Source organism: Poecilia reticulata, chromosome 5, assembly GCF_904066995.2.
Source record: "Poecilia reticulata chromosome 5, P_reticulata-male-v2, whole genome shotgun sequence".
Lineage (NCBI taxonomy): Eukaryota > Metazoa > Chordata > Actinopteri > Cyprinodontiformes > Poeciliidae > Poecilia > Poecilia reticulata.
This window is the reverse complement of record NC_088834.1, coordinates 13,144,171-13,166,219: the sequence shown is the minus strand read 5'-3', so window position 1 is coordinate 13,166,219 and position 22,049 is coordinate 13,144,171. Positions and strand designations below refer to the sequence as shown.

The 22,049-nt window shown below is 38.3% G+C and overlaps 2 protein-coding genes across 3 annotated transcripts; both read right to left on the bottom strand.

Annotated features, from left to right (window-relative positions):
* Positions 1-689: 689 nt before the first annotated feature.
* On the bottom strand, positions 690-4,062 carry tusc2a (tumor suppressor 2, mitochondrial calcium regulator a). The gene is made up of 4 exons (XM_008408656.3): positions 3,902-4,062; positions 2,123-2,355; positions 1,456-1,576; positions 690-1,368 (listed from the first exon to the last, which is right to left on the bottom strand). Exons 2-4 carry the CDS (start codon positions 2,263-2,265, stop codon positions 1,303-1,305), a joined length of 330 nt encoding a protein of 109 aa, XP_008406878.1. The 5' UTR covers positions 2,266-2,355; positions 3,902-4,062; the 3' UTR covers positions 690-1,302.
* Positions 4,063-4,678: 616 nt separating this feature from the next.
* Positions 4,679-21,090, bottom strand: LOC103464507 (ras association domain-containing protein 1). Of its 2 annotated transcripts, XM_008408653.3 has the most exons (7): positions 20,779-21,090; positions 17,887-18,239; positions 14,451-14,575; positions 6,452-6,556; positions 6,073-6,358; positions 5,859-5,974; positions 4,679-5,770 (listed from the first exon to the last, which is right to left on the bottom strand). In XM_008408653.3, the coding sequence occupies exons 2-7, from the start codon at positions 18,203-18,205 to the stop codon at positions 5,624-5,626; spliced, it is 1,098 nt and encodes a 365-aa protein (XP_008406875.2). In that variant the 5' UTR covers positions 18,206-18,239; positions 20,779-21,090; the 3' UTR covers positions 4,679-5,623. The 2 variants fall into 2 exon arrangements, with proteins under 2 accessions (XP_008406875.2, XP_008406876.2); XM_008408654.3 differs by lacking the exons at positions 14,451-14,575; positions 17,887-18,239; positions 20,779-21,090 and adding exons at positions 8,724-8,917; positions 9,114-9,273.
* Positions 21,091-22,049: the final 959 nt, after the last annotated feature.

Sequence of the window (22,049 nt, the reverse complement as noted above, 5' to 3'; positions counted from 1 at the left end):
CAGTTTTGCGTGTCAAATTAGTTCATGAGTCCAAACGATGAATTCAAAAGTGAGCGTTAGTAATAATTTTATGAGATTCAGAGTTTGAAAAAGAGCGAGAAGATTCCCAAGAAATTTCAGGTAATTTTTTTCAGGTCATGTTTGGTCATTTGAATGCTAAACTGACTGCTAGTAAGCTTGTCCCACTAGCTGCGTTTCCATTGACCATAAAATCGTGCAAATTGGAATTACAAAAATAAATTTGCCCACTGGAAACACAATGAAACTGTTAACCAAATGTTATCAGAAGTGGACAATGGAGAATGAAGACTGGTTTTAACGACTCATTATGTGAACAAACTTGTTCACGCTTGATTTAAATTGCATTTCTTATTTAATGGAAACGCCATAATTTTTTTCTCCATTAGTGGAATATCAACATTTTGGGCACATTTGTGCGCAAAATGCACAATGTGCATTGTAGGGAAACACAGCTAGTAATTGACCAAAGACCAAAAGATCGACCGAAGATGCTGACTCAAACTTTCAGCCAAATATTTCCCTACAATTCTCTCACGGTAAAAGATTTTAGCAATAATTGCAGTGTGAACCAAGCTTAAAGGGAAAAAAAAAACTAAAATAAAAACCTGTCAAGACGTAGATTACAAAATTTAAAAAAATGGCATTAATGCAAAGATTTGAGTCCCAACTCAGTTCATTAAAACATTTATTCAAGTATTTCCAACTAAGAAAGTATTTACAGTACATTATGTTCACTAGTGCAGGTCTGAGCTCCAGAAGCTAAGACAAACTCAGACATGACGATACAGAACATGAGCATATGCATAAGAACTTTAAAAAAAAAAATCCACTTTTATTGCTACCCTTCATTCTGCCATCCGTCTTCCACAGGTCTAACCAATATGTAAAAAGAACCGTACAGTTTAACACACACACACAGTTTAGCGTTTCACCGAAGGCAGAAACAATTACAGCCTTTTCACATCATTTTAGTTTCTCCCAGCACAAAAGAAGAAGAAAAAACTTCACAGGGGAAATACGATGTGGATACTTCTCCAAGATGGCTTACATGTCAGATGATGTTTTGTAAACCATTTCCGGCACCACTTCTGCAAAGTGATAGCAAGGAGAGTAGAGAACAGAACTATCTGTAACCACAGTTTAAATGGAGCAATTTAACAATACAGGCTGAGTGTTCGATGTTTTCCCAAGCAGAACAATTTTCCCAGACTTAACCACGATTCTGTCTGTCTGTAGAAGTTTTGCTGTAAAGTTTTGAGAAGATCAGAGCTGAGAAACTCCTCACCCCTCACAGAGGACGATGGGGAAATCTACATGAATGCACGGGTGATCGAGCTTCACGATTCCCTGGAAGATTAACAATTTCCCAATTAACAAACGGAGCAGTTTCTGAGGAAACATGCTGGGCAATTGCTGCTGTGTGTCCACGCTCACCTGTGGAATCAGGTTCTTCTGGATCCTTTTCAACTTCGACCTTTTCCTGCCGTTTTTTGTCACCACCGTCTCTTCGTAGAATTCGTGGGCTAGATCCCCATCCTCATCGAAGTACAAGGAGCTGAAAAAACAAAGAGTTTTAACACCGAAATCAAAATGAGGCATTTTCATTTAGATTTAGGATTATTACTCCAGATTGGTTCTGTTGGATTTGCTCAATAATCCACTTAATTACTGGGTCATAGTGGTTTCACCACCTCTGATGTGTCAACCATTAAAATAAAGAGAAAATTCAAAGACAGGACAGAACAACACAGTCAGCTTATAACAGTCTAATATAGAGAAGTTGCAGTTGCCAACAATGATGACTTCATAAAAACACCCATACAGAGGGGTGTAACCCAGACATATAATGAACTTTTAGAGACCTTAATGTTTAATTGTATGCAAAGTTTAAATGGTACATCAAACAGTGTTACTGTGATGATTAAAAATCCCCTTTAGACCTTTTCCAAGGAGATCCTCTGGTTAAAAGGTTTATGCTGACATTTACAAGCATTTCTTTAGATATGATTAAAAAAAAAGTGTCAAATTTTCTTTAATATTGGGTTTTTAAATGATTTAATGGATTAAAAATTGTTCATTTAAAACAAAAACCTTTCTGTACCTCCTTCTTGTGAACACAAATGGTGTTGCATTCCTGGAGCCTTTCAGTCGGGCCACAGATTGCTCGTTTCCATCGGCCCCTGAATCCCCTCCGCTGCCTGAGAAAGGCCAAGAACCTTTGACTTTGGATCCACTTCCTCCCATTCTCAGAGATAAGACATTATTTATCTCCAGTCAACGCTTCCGCTCCGCTCGGTTGGCCAGATGCTCTCAGTTTCTCAGCAAGGCCAGGAGCTGGAAAGTGAAAGAAAGCACAAAGAAAAAGAGCGTTCCTAATCAGACGACGGCCGCCTGGTTAGTGTAAAGCAGCAGCTGTTTGCTTAGTGGCTGCTGACAAGCTGCAGGATAACACATGGAACCAGATTCCAGCTCACACATTTCCTAAAGACTGTGCTCAAGCTTTTCATTACAAGATCACAAAGTGACGTTCTCATCAATTATAACTTTCACAAACGGCAAACTATACAAACCATTTCTCCTGTGAAAACAAATTTTTTTGGAATAATAGCAAGATGGTCTACAGAAAGAGATCTTGTTTGCTCTTTAATTGCGGTTTAATAGTGTTATCAATTAATTCAAAAGATAATTTTGATGACGTATGAATAAGTTTTATCCACTTTCAGACTTACAGTTACACCAAAACGGTTTTACCTTATTAAAAAAAAAATTGGATTTTCTTAATTAACCTAATTAATAATACTACCCCGAAAATATCCTCCAACTGTGAGAGTTTAACCCAGATCTTTAAATTATATGTTAAATAGGTGATCACAGCTTTGTGTGTATGAGATAATCTAAAACAGATGAGTATTTGAGCTAAAGTAAATTTATTGTGTTTTAATGATATCCAAATTGTCTTTGTTGATATTGTCTCATCATGTAGTGACTTTCATTTGCTCATTATGAATCTTCTGAAATAGAAACCTCTATAAAACAGAAAAAAAGAGAAAAACTAGACTCTTTATTTACGCCATTTTATTTCAAGATATATATTTTGTAACACATTTGAATATAACCAAAGTTATTTTATTTCAGTAATTCAATTCAGAAGCTTAACCAAAAGTTAAATACCCCTGTAAATGTTTAATATCTTAATGACTATGACTTACAGCTAGTGAAAACTCACAACATACATAAATGAATGAATGAGTATAACAGGTTTTACAATTTTTCCAAAGCTTCACCTATTCGCAAAGAACAGAATATGAACAGCAGATTCCTATGATTATTAAGTTAGGCTCTCTTTACTCAAATTGGATAGCCATTTTATTTCAAAATGTATATTTTGTAATTGCTCTTGCCGTTATTCTGTGACCCTTGGTAATTGTATATTTTAATGAAGTAAAAAGAAAAACGTTCAGAATTAAATGGACAGTGAAAGCACAAATTTTAGAGTATTACCGCTGTCGACATGTCGCTGGAGTAAACTGCACCATATAAAAGCTAATAAAACGCAGCACATTATCGTTATGCTAGCTTCACTGTAAGCTAACCAAGTGGGCCGCACACAAAAACAACACCAGACATTTAATTTATTACGCTCGATACCTCACTATATCAACTAATGAAAACACATATTTTCCTAGGCTTAATATATTCAACAAAAAAGACGATTAAGAAGTAAACAAACGGAAACGTCCATACAGTCTTAACTGTTAGCTTCAACCACTGACGCATATTAGCTTCGACGGCTAAAATAATTACTTGCACCGAAGCTTCACCATTGACACACCAAAATCCTTCTTTCTCACACAACAACTCTTAAGATGAATAGACTTACCTTATTATATAATGTTAAATCGACAAGTGGGCTCATAACTGCCAGCTGTTCCGCTAGCAGCAGAGAGGACGAAGCAATCAGCTGATCTCGGCGATAGGCTGCAGTCAGACTCACTGACCTTTAACCAATCAGGTGGAACATTCGTCTCCTTGACAACGCTCAGGCTTCTTAGTCGTCCACTATTTACGGAATGCCATAAACTACAAGGTAGTGATGTAAAATAGCTCAAACACGATTCTAAATCAAATGTTATTACTGATATTGGAATATGGAGTTATGATTTATATTTCGGTAAAATTAATGAACGATGAACACATATAATGTGTGGTGACAAACACATTGTGTGTATACATAGTGATCCACAAAAATGATCACCTTGTATACTAGTGATCCTTTTTCTTTATTCAAGAAAAAAAGGATCACTACTCAAACTTAATCCCGTGTAACTGGGATACATGTAGAAATATGTCAAAAGCCCATGTTACATTAATTCAAATTCTTCAGTTATTGTAGCTAGTGATGACTATATTCATATAGAATGTTCCTCTGATTCTTGACATTAAAATACACACAAAAAAAACCATTACCATCCACCCCCATCAGTACATCTTAAAAAAAACTTTCTACACTTTATTACCCTTCTGTTACTGTCAGTGAATATTTGCTTGTGACAAAAATCTTTTTAAAAAAGGGAAGTAATTCCTACTTAGTTTGTTGATTAGCATTTCCCTTCAGGAGTTGTCTTACCCATTCTTGTCTCTCAAAGAAAACCACCGCTTAGTTTGTTATCTTTATTAAATGCTGTGCACATCTGTCACACATCCATAAGAATGCTACATTTAAAACAGGAAAAGTGCAGGAAAAGTTGAAGAAAACAGAAGACAAACATTTTAGTGATTAACAGAGAAAAACACAAATATAAAAGGAATGATAAGCAGCGTCCAGTTAAACACAAGTATGGCAACAGTCATTCATAAATCCAGTCACGCAGCGTGACCTGTGACACAGCTCTCTGACATTCATAATCTCATACAAATGTCCATACGTCAGTCATACTCACAAAGTGACCGCTAAGTAAAGAGTTGCACCCATCAGGGGTGTGGAGTGGACATGGCAGCTCTTCAGACTTGGATGCAATGAAAATTCAAATACCTTTCAGCTACAGACAAGGGATTTTTTTTTTAATGAAGAATTACAATCCAGAAATGTTGATCCAATCTAAGATTTTTGGGGCATTTGAAATAAAAACAGAGGGCAAAAAATAAAGGAATTTTATCCTTTCCGAACATGTCAATTTAGTTGTTTGTTTTTAGAAATGGCTCCATTACAGTAAAATAAAGCTGTTAAGTTTTCAAAGGATTTTAAAAAAAAAGCTGCATTGCTTTTTAAGATGAAGTCTGTCAGCTGAAGTCCAGAATAATCAGACGGCACCCGTTGCAGAACGTCACTGTCCCGTCTGCCAGTCTCAGTCCGCTCAACTCATTCTCTCAGGCACATCAGACTCTCCAGGTGTAAGGCACTTCTCATCTCTCGCATCATTTCACACCAACATACGCGCTAGCTCTTACTCTCTCATAGTCTTGCGCCCTATCTCACACTCTCGTTCAACCAAGAGGTGTTTTTTTCTTCCGCTGTTTTCTCCGGAGTCTTTGAATGCAGCAGCGTCCGGTCACAGCTGGCCAGCCAGGCTGCTGCACATCAAACTCCGTGCGCAGAGAGGTTTCAGCCGGGGGTCGAGCCGGACAGCGCCTCCAGCATCTTGGTGCGAGCCAAAGTGTATCGCTGTACGATCTGCTTGACGTGCTCCTCTTCCTCACGTTGCAGGATGAGCAGGAAGTTCTTCAGCTCGGGCATGGAGAAAGCATGCCACTGCAACAGAGGGGGGAAGGACATGTGAATGCCTGGAAGATTCATTAGAAGTTTGGATTTGGTTCTTTTAAGCGGATGCTTCGCTTACATTCACTTCACCAGTTTCATTTTCTTTGAGAACAAAACTGAGGAGCTTCTCATTGGGTCCAGCATTCAGGCGTAAACGGAGAGGACGCTCGTCGTCAGAGAGCTTGCGAACATAAACTGGAGGAGGCAAAATGGAAATGATTATTTTCTGAAAGAGCAAAATAGGACCAGATTTTTCTTTAAAAAAAAAAAAAAAAAAAAAAAAGAAACACTACCTTGGTCATGGCGCTCGCTGCGCTCAAACAGTGCAAACTTGCCAGGATTGTCTACCACAGTAAACTTTTTCAGCAGAGCCTCGATGACCTCGCGAGCAGAAGTACGGGAGCTTATGTGCAAATGCTTGGAGGCGTCCTTTGGCAGGTAGAAGGAGGTGCGACGCTTCACTCCGCTGGCTCGCTTCCCTCCAGCATCAGCACCTCCTTTTTTTGACGCTGGGACCGACACGGGGCGTGCTAGCTTGAATTGAACCTTCACAAAACCAGTGTAGGACCCATCCTTGTTCTGTTAAAAGATATATATAAATATTTTAAAATAACATTACACCCCAACAAAAAAAGCCTTTCTGCTAAAAATTAGTTTTAGATAACTACTCACCATGTTCATGAACAGATTGCTATTGATCTGGGAGTTGTATTCCTTCACTTTCTGCAGAATTTCAGCAGTTGTTAGCTCCTGTTTCTCACATTGGATTTGTTCATCCTACAAAGGACAGAGAGGAGTTACAGTGATGATGCACCAGGTGGCGCTGTTTCTCTAAAACAGCACAATATCTTTAAGTAGAAATGTATACATGATGAAAGCAAAAATAAATAAATCAGATGTCTAAAATTTTGCCACCTAAAAATGAAATGATATATTGTTGAGGATATTTTATTGTTTTTATTTATGTAGTATTTAAAATTTCAAAGTGAGAAAAAAAATTACAGCAGTCAGAAATACTATCATGAGAGATTTATATACCGGTGTGTGTGTGTGTATATATATATATATATATAGATAGATAGATATATGCGTTTTCTTCCAAATAGTACAAAATATGACACAAAAATGTAATTCTTCTAATCTATACACAAAAGACTGTAAATTAATTTCACACGGGATTTTACAGACAGGGGAACTTACTAGACCTAAAACAACTCCATCATTGTCGTTTTCCTAACATGTTATGAATTTCCCCCTATGGGTTCACACAAGTTGCATCAGACTCAACTTCCTGACAACGCAGCAAAGGGAAACATGATGATGTCAGCCCTCACTAGTCCTGCTTAACTCCTCTGATCCCTCTGCGTAGGAGGGCTGAAGGGAGGAGGAAGGGAGGCTGGCAGGGAGGATGAGGAAGAAGGGAGGGGGAATAACTTGCAGCTGTGCAACGACTGCGACCAACAGCATTGCATTCCTCAGCCTGGTGTTCATGTAAAAATAGCCTCTGCCCCCCCCTCAACTTCAGACTCTCACGAGACAAAGCTAGCCCTTGTTTCAAGCCACATCCTATTAGGTCAGCTGCCCGACAAACCACACACCTACAGTCATGTTGCAGTCACGCACATTTGGCCTCTGGCAAGTAGACGACCAGCAGCCTAATTTGGCCTGGTGTTGAGGCACAAATTCCTGCTAGTCACACTATGCAACATTTACTAAGCAGTCGTTACAGCTGAGACTTCAGAAGTGTTAAATCCATGTATCTGTACTTAGGGAAGCACCAAAAATGGCTTCAGCTGATTTTTGAAATGGAAGATAACATAAAAAAAAAGAGGAAGAAATGTTCTGCAGAAAATTACAAGATTATACCTCTTTATGCATAGCTTTAATCTGATCTTAAGTGCATGCAGGTAGCAAATGCTGGTACCTTTTTAGAACTAAAAACCCACAGATGTTTCAGTGTTTGACTTGCCAATGAATTGAAAATTAGAAATCCAGCCCTAAATTGTCATTTCAGCTCAAAATTTAACCTCTTAATTTATTTATTTAAAAAGAAATTTGCAACACATAAATCAATATCAAGTGGGAGATCAATAGTAATACTCCTAGATGGAGAGTTAACAATTGTTCCTAATGAGTCAGTAATTTAGTGAGTCAGCGGAAACTGGCATTTTGCAATGTACCTGTGCTAAGGAACATGCAATAAAGCTGTGCCTCCACATGCCTGCATAAGGAGCGCCAACAACATAAACAAGGGCTTCCGCAAGGCAATATATTTACTGTAAACTTAATCTGTTTCTCATCAAGACAGAATCGGACACCCCAGTGTGGGCGTGTGACTAAAAGATAGAGATACTGATTAAAACCATCAGATTTTATGAGTCACTTAGAATTGTGAAATTTGCCAAAAACCAGAGTCCAGATGACAATGAATGGTGGGTGTTGGGCTGGAAACTTGAGAAGCAAATCTGCGTCACAAGAACATAACATGTGGGCTGATTTCAAGAAGAATGCACCAGTGGGCCTGGAATTGTAATAACGAAAAAGAAAGCAACCCCTACTGGAATTTTAGTGTTTTGTGCTCTACAAACTTTTTTTAATTACTAAAAATTAGATAAAAGAATAAAGTTTCTGAGTGCTGAAACCAGAAAATAGAGGAAGCAGAACTCCACCCAGAACCAGGAAACTTGCTTGGCAACAATCAGGCCTGCTGGGGTTCCCTGGAGCTAACATATGATAATTAAAGGTAGAAACAGAACAGGCTGTGCAAATTCTCCCCATGTCAACAACTTTTTAAACTACGAACTCGCCTCTATTTGATGAAAACAGAAGACATATATAAATGAAACAACGCGAGAGTTGACCACCCAACCCGGTCTGCTCTCACTTCTCCTTTCCAAAAACTTTCATGAAGAATTATTCTGTTTGACTTTTTTCTCCGTCTCACCTTCTTAACGTCATTAGTAACAGTAGGTTTTCGGGGTTTGGGGAAGAAGGACGTCCGGGCGGTGAAGTACTGCTCGAACTCTGAGTCCGAGTCCTCCTCGCTGCAGTAGCCGCTGCTGGTGGAGCTGCCCCAGGTCATCTCGAAGGAGGGAGTCTTGTCCGAGCTGCTCGCCTCGCTTGCCATGGTTCTTATCGCTAATGATAATAATAATCAACTCACTTTTCAAAACTAAACTTTAAACGACCTTCTGAGTGATTTACCGACACAAAATTGGCGAAAGTGGTTGTTAGCCGATGCTAAGTAACGGTCACTGTTAAAGACTTCCAACGGTTATCTCGCGCACGATAAAACGTCTCTATGAACGCCCAACAACAAACCGCGCAGACTCACCCAGTTTTTCTCCTCCCTCTTCCTCTCTGTAGCTCTCAACTACCGGCCACGTTTCCAGTGTGTGTGAAACAGGATGTGTGGAGCTCTCGGCCCCGCCTGCCGCGCTTCCGTCCCCCCGCCGAGGCCCCACCCAGGCCGTTGGTTTCCAGTTTAGAAATACACAAAACGCCGGAGAGGGTCCGGATTGGACGGAAATGCCGGAGAGCCCACCATGCGTCCCCCCCCCATCCGCAAATAATGAAACTGGTTTGATTTGAAGCAGAGGTGGGTAGAGTAGCCTACTTCTGCACATTTTTATTCAAGTAAGAGAAAAAAGTAGGCTTCCAAGAAGAAGAAAAAGTATCTGGTAAAAAGGCTTTAAGTACTGACTAAATGATCACATCAATCATTTAAATCTTATAAATTACACAATCAGACGGACCAAAATATACAGATATGTAGAAATTTAGGTGTTTTAAAGATCAGAAAGAAAATTATTTATATAAATACCAGAATTACAAAAAAAAAAATCATGCAAAAGAAACACTTTTCCAAATAATTTTTTGAAACTTCAACAAAAACTGCAGATTAACTGGTGATTTTTATTTTTGTTAAAAACAAGCTTGTTCTTCAATCAGTGAAGTTACTCACCTTGGGTAGAGTACCCAGAAATTTTACTCAAGTAAGAGTAGTGATATATCATAATAAAAATTACTCAAGGAAAAATACAAAGTGCAGCATAGTGACAATACTCCTAAAAGGTTGTTGTTTTTTTCCAAATGGTTAAGTAAATGTAACTGAGTAATTACAACTCAACTCTGGTCTTAACAGAGTTGGGTTGTAATTTAAATAAAATATTTCATAATTAGAAATACATTATCTCTGATCATAAAGTATTAATCTTTATGAAAATCACCAGTTAATCTGCAGTTTTTGTTGAAGTTTCAAAAAATTATTTGGAAAAGTGTTTCTTTTGCATGATTTTTTTTGTAATTCTGGTATTTATATAAATATTTTTCTTTCTGATCTTTAAAACACCTAAATTTCTACATATCTGTATATTTTGGTCCGTCTGATTGTGTAATTTATAAGATTTAAATGATTGATGTGATCATTTAGTCAGATTAATACTTTATGATCAGATGGCATATGGACTCATATTTCACAATATGGTAACTCATATTACACAATTTTCTTCAAAGATGCTGATGGCTGTGGACGAGAAAGGTTTCCTGTAGCGGACTGTATTACATGGGTTCTATTGAAGCCACTGACTGAAAGACACGGTTGAATAATAGTCTTATATAGGGGATGCTCAGGGTTGTCCATAACATTACACAATAATCTCCTTAGGTTCTAGAGCAATCCCCAGAACACAACCAGGCTGCTTTATTAGATCGTTAATCCTTTTTAAGTCCCTGGTTCTCATGGTGCAGTGCACTCTCCACTTCAAACTTATAGAATACATGAAATATTTTGATGAAACCTTAAAGGATCTAAACCTCCTCAAGAAGCTCTGTCCCTTCTTATAATCTAAAACTCATTTGTTTAAAGTAATTAAGATCAAAAAGTGAGGATGACATATTTTACTGAGTCATTGAGTGACATTAGGCACAGGTATTGAAAACCAAATGTAGAATTACTCAGAAAAAATGATTTTGCATAAGGCCAATTTAAAATATATAATAGAAATATAATGTTACGGCCTTGAAGGCGGTCCAGATGTCAATGACTAACACCCTCCATAAGGACTGCTAGAATATTCTAGGGTAAGGCTTAGTGGAAGGAAAAACTGCATACAAGCAAACAGATAAATGAAGCTTCAAAAAGATTGTGAAGGAAAGCCCATTCATGAGTTTTGCTACAGCTGTTGCATTTCTTGTGTTAATATAACTGAGGACAGGACTGTGCTTGTGTAAGCTTTATGGAAATGTACAAGGATGGTAAAGACTTTACTTCCTTACCTAATTAGGCAGTATTCAAATTAGCCGTCAGCTAACAAAAATGTTTTTTTAATCAGCTATAAAACATGGTAATCAAAAAAAAGAAACACCCTAAATATCACTCTTTGTGCAATCATTTTAAAAAGAAATCAATAAATCAACTGTTTGATTATAAGTGTATTTCATATATGCAGTTAAAAGCAAAAATGATTGACTAATACTTAGCCTTTTATATTAAATAACTTATTTTGACCAAATTTTATAGACAAAATCACATCCAAATAACTGAAAGTTCATATTACAAATACTAATTTTCCTCCTATGTAAGAAGTAGTTGTCTATTTTACAAATTAGCCAACTACTTCAGATTTAGTTTAATTTATCATGATTTTCCCTCTGTACTAATGAGAGTTTGATCTAAAGCCAGAGGTTGAACATCCCACATGGAGGAAGGATTCCCCTCCTCCTCCTCTCCCGCCTCCTGAATGTCATGTGATGATGGGGGTTTCCGTGGCGACAGCCTGGCCAGCATGTGAGCTTTCTAGACCAAACTTTTAAAAAATGCACTCTGCCATTAATTCACACCCAGCCTGTTGTCACATGGTTATTATCTTCAATGCAAATTCAAAAAGAATGAAAAAACAAATCTGTTTGAAAAGAAACAGTGGGAGTCAACGAATTTTTGATTTAAAACGTGATTTTTAAAAAGCTCTTGTTGCGAGAGCCGAAGCTGCAAATTTAGAGCTTTGCATCTATTAGTGGAGAAGTGTTGTCAAGAAAACAAGTACCAAGTTAGGACTGTTTGAAGAGGGAAGTAAGAACAACAAAGTTCCCGTTTAAGTTTCAGCTGTAAGCCTGGTCAAGTTGCAGTTCCTGCTCAAGAAATCAGGGAAACCTAATTTAGGTTTTTATTTTAAATGAGTGCAACTTTGGTCAGGATCTAACTTTTTATATACGGTTATCACTAAATGTTACTATTGGTATCTAATAACGGGGCTGCACAGTGGCGCAGTTGGTAGAGCTGTTGCCTTGCAGCAAGAAGGTTCTGGGTTTGATTCCCGGCCTGGGGTCTTTCTGCATGGAGTTTGCATGTTCTCCCTGTGGGTTTTCTCCGGGTACTCCGGTTTCCTCCCACAGTCCAAAAACATGACTGTTGAAGTTAATTGGCCTCTCCAAATTTCCCCTAGGTATGAGTGTGTGTGTGCGTGGTTGTGTGTCCTGTGTGTCTCTGTGTTGCCCTACGACAGACTGGCGACCTGTCCAGGGTGACCCCACCTCTCGCCCGAAACGTTAGCTGGAGATAGGCACCAGCAACCCTCCTGACCCCATTAAGGGACAAGGGTGCAAGAAAATGGATGGATGGATGGTATCTAATAACCTCTAACATTAAATACACAACTGGCCAGAAAGCCAACTCCAAACAGTTTTTCTGATCTTTTGCCTCAATGTCTACAATGTAAAACGAGTGAAACAGCCTAAATTAAACATGTGTCGTTCCGTCTTTACGGAAAACTGTTTAAAATGTAATATCACCAGATGGACTCTCAGAAGAAGTTCATTTCCAGTACCTACTTCAAATCTCACATCCTCATGAAATTAATAGAACAACAGAAAAGGTCATCTGAAAGTACCCTTCCTTTAAACTAAAACTCACTTTACTTTCAACCAACAACAGTATTTAACTTTTATAAAAAATGTGTTTTTATTTGTTGAAACTGTCAGTATGCTGTGACAGTATAACATGAGACAGATGATCTGTAAAGAGATCAATCTTCTCCACCTCATTTTGTCCTTTTGGTTTCAGTCCTTTTCATTAAATATAAAGTAGAGCAGTGCTATCCCTCCCCCACCTGTTTCTGAGCTCTGCTGCTCAGCTCACTGAAGAGGTGTTACTACATTTTGCTTTCCTGAATAATCAATGTTACTTTGATAGCAGCAGGAATAATAAAAAATGTGTTAGCATGCGGATATGTGAATGATTGACAAAACTGAATAAAACCAACATACAAACAGAAGTACAAACGTATTTAATTTCCTCTTAACATAAGTGATCTTGGTCTTACCAAAAAGTCCATGTAATCTGAAGTACTAATACTACTACTATCAATAGTATTAATAATTTTACTATTATTATTTTTAATATTTTGAAGCATGAAGATTTTTTTTTATTACAGTTTCTGGTTTGTATTCTTCAACATGGTTCTCTTTTTATGATCTGAAGCACTTTGAACTGCCTTGTTGCTGAAATGTGCCATACAAATAAACTTGATTGACTGATCAATTGATAATGTCCCCTCCACACCAGTTTGTGTCAGAACTGAGCAGAACCAAAAGCACTAAAGGTATTCCAGGTTGGAAGGTTTTTCTTGCATTTATCTGTATCATTTTTTTCAGCAGCTGAGAAGCTGGTTGTGTATTTCTGCTTAAAACTGAAGCGAGAAAAAGGAAATGTAGAAAGAAGTATTTTTTAGAAACACATTATCTGACGTCCTAGTATAAACTAGAGGTATGTTACACCCAGAAATCTTCCACCATCTTCCTTGACACAAAGCAGACCTCACCTATGCAACTTATAGATTACATAAGTCAGTAAGCGTGGCCTGTCAGTGTTTTTATTTTTAGTTTATTTACAGATTATTTAGTACTGTGAAAGAGCATATAAACGATACTTTTCATCCAACTACTTTTCTTACCTTTCTTTTACTAGTTTATGTGGTTCTGTACCTGGAACCAAATGGGTTAAAACCTATGACTTTATTTGTGTAAAGATATCTGCAGCTAATATTGCGTTTTCTAAGAGCAAAAAAAAAAAGCTGTTGGGCAAAACATAAGACAGAAAAGAAGGTGATGTAATGGTGGAAATCGCATTAAGCAGGAAAAGACAAACTGTTTCGACACATTGCAGGTCATTTCTAAAACTCTCTTCAAGCAAACAAAGAATTAGAACTGATCACTGCATAAAAATTTTAATGTGCTCAGATTTTTCCCCACAGATTTGCGTTCTCGTTTAAAACCACTGACCCAGATTTTTGCACCAGGTAATTTTTTGGTAACAAACTTCTCATTTGAATCATCTGACTTTCCTTTTCAGAGCTGCTGCTGTTTATTGCAAACCAGCTTGAGATGCAGCTTTCAAGCAAAACGGTGTGTTGATATAAGTAAACTTACTGACCTTTGGATAAATAAGATAACGGATATTTTTTAATGCACTAAAGAAATGGTTCCTGTTTTTGGTTGTAAAGCAGGTCTATTTAAAGCAATCCAGCCCTGCCATATGAGAGGCTTATAGAGAAGTCCTGATATGACGTCCATAAATAAGAAGAAACAGTGCCTACTAGAGTCCTGCCTGTGGGCAGTGCTCACTTCCACTAACAAAGCTAGGAAAGACACTGCAGTGAAACACGAGAGGGCTCACCACATTGGTGTCGGTCTCGATTGTGTGCTCCACGACAGCGGTGAGGTCCGCCGTAGAGCCTCGCTCCCAGCTGCAGTCCAGCCGAATCAGCGCACGGCAGCGATAGTGGCACGTGAATCTGCAATCTGCACATTCAGAAAGTTTAATAAGTTCAGGACACACACACCTAAGAATACAAAAACAAAGAAGAAAAATCTCAGGTTATGCTTGTAATTTGGTGACCCATAAATGTTGTTGTTGCTCTACAAGCAGAGTTTTACATTTACTTGAGTAACTCTTTTGAAAAAAAATGTTTTAGGAGTAATTTTACTGCACTGTACTTGAGTAATTTTATTGTAAAGTACCACAAGTCTTATTTGAATAAAATTTCTGAATTTTCTACCCACTGTGAGCAATTTCACTGAATGAATAACAAACATGTTTTAACCAAAAATTCACCAGATAGTGACACACATCTGCAGTTTTTGTTAGTTTCATTTTTTCTTTTTTACCTACTGTATATGAAGTATTGTCATTTTCATCCTTAAAATGCCAAAATGTCCACTTAACTTTTTTGTTTGGTCCATCTGATTATGCACTAAAATTAGTATCTTTTCAAATGATTGAGAATTTGAAAAGATACTCAGTACCGGAGTAAACTTTTTATGAAATGCTTTTTTACTCTTGCTTGAGTAAAAAAGCAAGAGTAAAAAAGCATTTTTTTACTTAAGTAAAAATATGTTGAAGTAGTGCTACTGTTACTTGAGTACTCATAAATGGACAAATAGGAATCACTTATCTCAGAAGTGTTACTGTAGTTGTTAGAAATAAATAAATGGAGGTTAAATTTAGACGAAAGATAAAAGATTATGGTTGGGCACTTTAGATTAAGCACAAACCACAACTGCTTTCTTCTGTTCAGGTGCTTTCAGACGCCTGAACGAAAGTTCTGCGAAGCTCAGTGAGCAATAAAGGAAACAGATTTGCTGTTTTGATTATGACCAGAGCAACAAACCACCTACAGTGTGCTAGAAACAGCCTACTTTAAACCACTATTAAAACCAAAACAAGCACATAGGTTAGTGCTAGCATGTTTCTGTAAGCAACACTCATCCTTGCTCTCTTTGTTGTTTCTGAACTCTAGAGATTCAACTAACGATTATTTTAGTAATCAATTATTCTGTAGATTAATCAATCATTCTGATGATTAACCAATTAAGCGTATAAAAACGGTCACATTCTACAGATTTCTCTTTCATCCACATAAGTGAATTTTATGAGATATGATAAAACCTAAAAAAATTACAAATAATTTTTTAAAAAAATAAAAAAATACATATTTTATTGACTGAAATGCAGTAACATAGCATCCTTTAGCTCAGCAAAGAAGCATCTGCAGGTAAGAAACTCAACCTTTCTGCTTAACTTAACATCAGCACAGTGTAAGGCTAATCTGGTGATTATTTTTTTTTTTATTAACAGATTAATATTTGGATAGCAAAAGGTAAGTAATAGGATTTTTTTTTATGTACATAATTTGACCCTGGTGAAGTACAAACTATGCCACTTAAGGAAATAGAACATATCCATCCATCCATCCATCCATTTTCTGCCGCTTATCCGGGGTCGGGTCGTGGGGGCAGCAGCTTCAGAAGGGAGGCCCAGACTTCCCTCTCCCCAGCCACTTCTTCCAGCTCCTCTGGGGGAACCCCCAGATGTTCCCATTCCTGCCGAGAGACATAGCCCCTCCAGCGTGTCCTGGGTCTTCCCCAAGGCCTCCTCCGGGTGGGATGTGCCCGGAACACCTCACTAGGAAGGCGTCCAGGAGGCATCCTGACCAGATGCCCGAGCCACCTCAACTGGCTCCTCTCGACGTGGAGGAGCAGCGGCTCTACTCTGAGTCCCTCCCGGATGACCGAGCTTCTCACCCTATCCCTAAGGGAGAGCCCAGCCACCCTGCGGAGGAAACTCATTTCGGCCGCTTGTACCCGTGATCTCGTTCTTTCGGTCATGACCCAAAGCTCATGACCATAGATGAGGATGGGAACGTAGATCGACCGGTAAATTGAGAGCTTCGCTTTTTGACTCAGCTCTCTCTTCACCATACTTCACCATAGAACAGAAAGTTTTCTTTACCTTAAATGTTTGGCTTAGTTAAATACTGCTGTGAATATGTTTTCCTTTCAGCATATGGCCTTTTTAGAGTTGGTATACTCTAGTACTTTAGAGATTGGTTGAGAATTATTTCAATAATTGATTCATTACGATTAATGCAATCAGCCCTATTGAACACACGAGGTAGTAATATATGCATCACAACTTAAAACTAAATCTGTCTTCCTGTCAACTCTGACAACCCTCCCTGACCTTGCAACACAGCATAATCCTGCCACCACCATGTTTCACAGTAGGGGTGGTATATTTAGGGCTGGGGTACTCAAGTCCAGTCCTCGAGAGCCACCATCCTGCAACTTTCAGATGCATCTCTGCTCCTGCACAGCTGTATCAAATGAATGGCTGCTGGTGAGGGAATTCAGCCATTTGATCCTGGTCTGTTGGAGTAAGGATGCATCTAAAAGTTGCGGGATGGTAGCTCTCGAGGACTGGACTTGAGCACCCCTGGTTTAGGGGAATGTGCTAGTATTCCCGTCACACATTGTGTTTTGTACAGATGTAAAAGCATGCCGCCTTGTTGACATGACATAAAACAACAAAGATAACAAGTGTTGAGAGTCTGGGGCCATTTAAAGCTAAATCTGCAGAATTAATGGCATTTTCCTCAGTTTAAGTTGCCTCATTGTACTGATAGTATAGAGTAAGGTTTTTATTCTTGTTCTGAGTTTTTTGTTTTGTGTACCGAGGGCTGGACAATAAATCAGTAACAATATACATTGTGATAAACATGTGATACGTTTGGTAGAGTTTTCAATAATTTCACTGAACTCTGATCCAGAACAGCTTTCTGGGAGATGTATGCAGAGAAAAGGCTTTGACCACTCAACCTCTCACTGTGAGCTAAGCAGAGTTGGTGGCATTAACTAACTCGCTCATTCTTTGGTTACCTAGTAACTCACTCTTTGGTTACCTAGCAACAACCTAATGAGTAAGTTGCGTAGCAGCAGTTTAAGGTTTCACTACTAGGTCTCATAACTGCTTAAACATAAAAAACAGTGTGGAGTGAAAACTGTGAACAAAACAGGAAAATCCACACCACCAGTTTGGAAGTATTCCAGATATTTAAAACCAAAAAACGAATCAAAAATGATCAATAGATCAATATGAAATGCTTTTATCGTGATAGGTTTTTCAGACATGTTGTCCAGCCCTACATGTAGCACAACATTTTTAGCAGACCTAAAAAGTCATAACAGAAAAACATATTTCATACAAGCTGTCTGAAAATCTCTCGTTGCTCTCCCCGACCATGCAGATGCACCAAAACTTTAAACGGACTCACTGACACACCGCAGGCTCTGCTTGTAAAGGCCCCAGATGAAGTCGCCGCACAGGTCGCACCATGTTGGCTGAGCGTGGCTGCAGGGCTGAAAGTTGTGTCCCTCTCCTTTCTCCTCCACAAACTGGGGATCCTGAGAGCTGCTCAGGACCCGGATGATGCCCACGCGGCTCAGCAGGTCCGGCACCTTCCCCGGGCTGATCCTCAAGGCGTTGGTTCGCTCCAGGCGTGGGGGTGAGCACGGCGAACGCGGGCCTGCCAGTTCTATCTGCTCTCTGCTGGAGTTCAGGTCCCGCAGCTCGATGAACTCCCCCCAAGACATGGTGGCTGTCAGAGGTGAGCTTCCAACGTCATCACTGTGAAAAGGGACGAGGAACATGAAGCAAACTGTATCAACCTTCCAGACAACCTCCTGGTTCTGGTCTGCTCTACATCAGAACCAGAACCAAACAAGGAGAAGCACCATTCAACTTCTACGCACCACCACAAATCTGGAATAATCTTCCAGAAAACCACAAAACAGCTGAAACATCTTTAAATCTAGAGTAAAAGCCCACCTGTTGAGAGTTGCTTTTGAAACAATGCCAACTTTGATCTGATTTGTTGGTGAAGTGCACAATACAAATAAAAATAAAAAGAGGAAACATGAAAAAAAAGGGTCATATTGTCACCTTCCTAAAAGATGACGATATGACCTTTTAGGAAGGTGACGATATGAAGTCACCTTTAAGTCATGGCCATTTAAGCCATGACTTAAACGGATTAAGTCATTTTTTTGCCAAAGGTGATTTTTTTTGTTTTGCCTAAGACATATTTTAGAAATAAAGAGGTAGTGACACGATCTTCAATAACTCTTTGAAAAATCTAAATTATTGAGTAACAACAACATTTTATTTCCCTTTGGGATTCATAAAGTAATTTTGAATTTGAATACTTTTGGTAAAAATTGACTAAGGCCGTCATTTTAGGATGGTGACCAGAGGTGCACCAATTTCCAATAAATAAATAAACAGCACCAATAAATTTAAAAAATAGTACTGACCAAAAACAGAATCAGCAGGTCAAGTTGTTAAAGATCGATCATCGGTAATCAGTAATCGGCCAGAAAGCTGCAATCGGTGCAGCCCTAAAGGTGACAATATGGATATTCCTGACTAACGTGGCACTTTTTCATTTTATGACAAACTAAAAGCCACTAAAAATAAAAATACATATGACTAAACCTGTACAATCAGTGAATGAACCTCTGTCTTTTATCAGACATCCAATTGTTTTATATAGGGATGGATGGGCGACATGGATTTAGGATTATATCGCAATATTTTGGGATAATATTGTGATAACGATAAAACTTATGATTAAAAAACTATTTAAGACAGCATTCATGGGATCAACAACATAAATAATGTTCTTGAAAAACATTCCCATTTGAAACAGGCTTCTTCAGGATTGTGATTTCAAATGTACTTTTTGCTGTGCAACAGACAGAAAATAATACAAATAACACAATTATACTATTAGCTTTGTTCCTTATTTAACACTATTAATAGAAATTTATCAAGACAAAGCAAAGTTCTTATCATAATCAGAAATTTTTACAGTAAATGATAAATATCCACCCAGTCTGATATTAAACAGCCAGTGAGATTAGAAAAGCCACGACAGAAAACCAGAGTGTGAACACTCCCTGTGGAAACTGTGATGATATTCTTAAAGGTGATGTTCACGTTCTGAAACTTTCAAAAATAAGATGACGTGAAACACAAACCAAAATCGTTTCCTATTTATTATGTTAATGGAAAAACTGATCAGCTGTTCTACAAAGGACCTGAATAACACGTTCATTTTAACTGAATAATACTGCTGAAATTTTGTCAAATCATAAAGGGAAGAAATTATTACATTTATTTTTGGTTCTTTATTTGATAAAGGCACAACAACATGACTGTAGCACATGTGGAGGAAGTGAAGTGTTTGCATAATGTTTGGCACACAAACAGATGTGAGAAAGAAAGAAAAAGAAAGGAAGAAAAAAGGAAGAAAGAAAGAAATATGTTTAACTCATATTTATTTATTACAAATCCACAAAATACACTGACTCACATTTCAAAGAAACAAAGACACTCAAAATGTTTTAATGCCTTTAACAAAGGTTTGTTTAACATAAATTATCTCATTTTAATTGTTGAGAGCCAGAAATAGGTAGTATTGATCGAATAATCGACTAATTACAAAATCATTGGGGCAAAATAACTGAACCCGTCCTCAGTGAGGCTTGCTTGTCCCAGTTCCTACAAACTTTCCAGCTAAGGAAAATCAACACACCAAGCTGTTCTCCCGTTTTGCCAGTTTTGAAGAGGGATGCGTCTTGTCGTGCATAGGTCAGATTTTACTCATTGTGAAAATAATGCAAGAAAATAGTTTGGTTACATTTATTAAATGTACGGGTAGCAATAACAAAAGCGACGTATTTTCTTATAAACAAATATTTAAATCTTAGTTCCCCAAATAAATGCAACTTACTCAGTTTAAGGGGGTTTTCTTTTCTTTCTTTTTCTTTTTTACGGGAAAAACAAGTTGCTTCAAGAAACAATGAATAAATTATACCGGTTTTATATGCTGTTTCTAAAAAGTGTGGTGGATACGCTGTTATCGTTTCTTCAATCCATATTTCTCACGTAGCCTATTAAAAAAGTTCTTAAGGAAAAACAGATACAGTTACGTGTCACTTCTATAACCTGCTAAACATTACTGTAAACAACACGCTTTCCATAAATTAAAATACAAGAATGCTGCTGTGATGAGAGACTTTAGTAAGAGCAGTTCTTCAAGAACAAATCTGTAACTATTCAGGTTTAAATATGTGACTTGTTAAAACTGTAGGAGGTAACTTACCAGAACAGAGGAGAAAACCACGCCGTGTTTGCCGCTTTGTCTCAAAACTCCTTCCATCCGAGGAGAGAAAAAAACTTTCCGCAGAAAAATGTCGGACTGTTTCCAAGTGGCGGAGGTGTTGCTGCCCCGGCTACATCTCTGGAAATCAGCCGACCATCGCCGGCTAACGGGACCGCGAGGCTCGGAGGAGGGACGGGGACAGCGGGGCTCAGCCTCGGCAGAACATCACTGAGAGTCGGTGTGAGCCGCCGAAGGAGGAAGCGGGTGAAAAAACGGAGAGTGAAAGATGAGACTGAGCTGCGATGACATCCGGAATGTCTTCATGTAGGAGGGGGGGGGGTTGCTGGCTGCTGCGTCTGGAGAACAGCAGCTGAGTGGGCGGACAAAGTCCCCCGACCCCTCAAACCCACGGTCTCTGGAGGGACGGATCGAGGTTTCGCTTGCACCGGCAGCAGAAAAAGCTTGAAAACCACAAGCAAAAAAAAAAAATGCAAATGATGTTTATCTGCGATCAGTTCCACAGTCTTACACATTTGCCTACTTTTAGATATGAAACCCCCTGCGAAAAGAGAAACATTTCAGCAACCAAAGAGGGTAAAGGCTAATGAGTAGAGTATTATTCTAGTATGAGTAGAGAGGAGTCAGAAGTACTCACGTTCTCTAACAGATACTTGTATGAAAAATTGGTAACACTGTGTTTGCATAAGACTGACATGACAGTAACATAAACATGACATAACATGGAGTCTTTATGAATGTCTATGACTGTTGTCATGTAGGTGAATGAAATTCTTATGCAAAGTTGCTCAAAAAATTGCATTGAAAGTTCATTAAAAGTGCCAACTTTGCATTAAAGTGTCATTATTTGCTGAATGACACTTCATGACAACAGTCGTTCATAAAGACTCCTTCATATTCATAACAGGTGTTATGTCATGTTTACGTTTCTGCCATGTCGGTCTATAATCTATAAGTAAACTTACCTTACCTAAAAGTAATTTTTACCTTCAAAAATATAAAATGACTTTTGATCAGTCTGAAATACTTAAAAAGTTTTAGTCATACAAAAAACTTTTTTTTTCTTGCTGACAGGCATTGTGTTGGTCGAGAAATCTAAAAAGATACCGATACGTTTTTTCTTCCAACCAACCAATGGAAGGATTTTTTAAAATAAGGTTACTGATGGGGAAAGTGTTACGTCTCTGAATGTGCTCCTCTGTTGTTTGTGATGTTACTCAGGTGAAAGTCTCCATGCATGCTGTTTTCCTCAG

Bases quoted from the DNA above. Each gene is read 5' to 3' on its own strand.
- LOC103464507 (XM_008408653.3), bottom strand. From the start codon at position 18,205: ATGTCTTGGGGGGAGTTCATCGAGCTGCGGGACCTGAACTCCAGCAGA. The intron at 6,557-14,450 runs GTGAGCCCTCTC...TGTCCTTTGTAG, and splicing joins TCGAGACCGACACCAATGTG to GATGAACAAATCCAATGTGA. The intron at 5,771-5,858 runs GTAAGCGAAGCA...CCTCTGTTGCAG, and splicing joins ATGAAACTGGTGAAGTGAAT to TGGCATGCTTTCTCCATGCC.
- tusc2a (XM_008408656.3), bottom strand. From the start codon at position 2,265: ATGGGAGGAAGTGGATCCAAAGTCAAAGGTTCTTGGCCTTTCTCAGGC. The intron at 1,577-2,122 runs GTACAGAAAGGT...TTGTTTTTTCAG, and splicing joins TTTGTGTTCACAAGAAGGAG to CTCCTTGTACTTCGATGAGG. The intron at 1,369-1,455 runs GTGAGCGTGGAC...TTAATCTTCCAG, and splicing joins AGAAGAACCTGATTCCACAG to GGAATCGTGAAGCTCGATCA.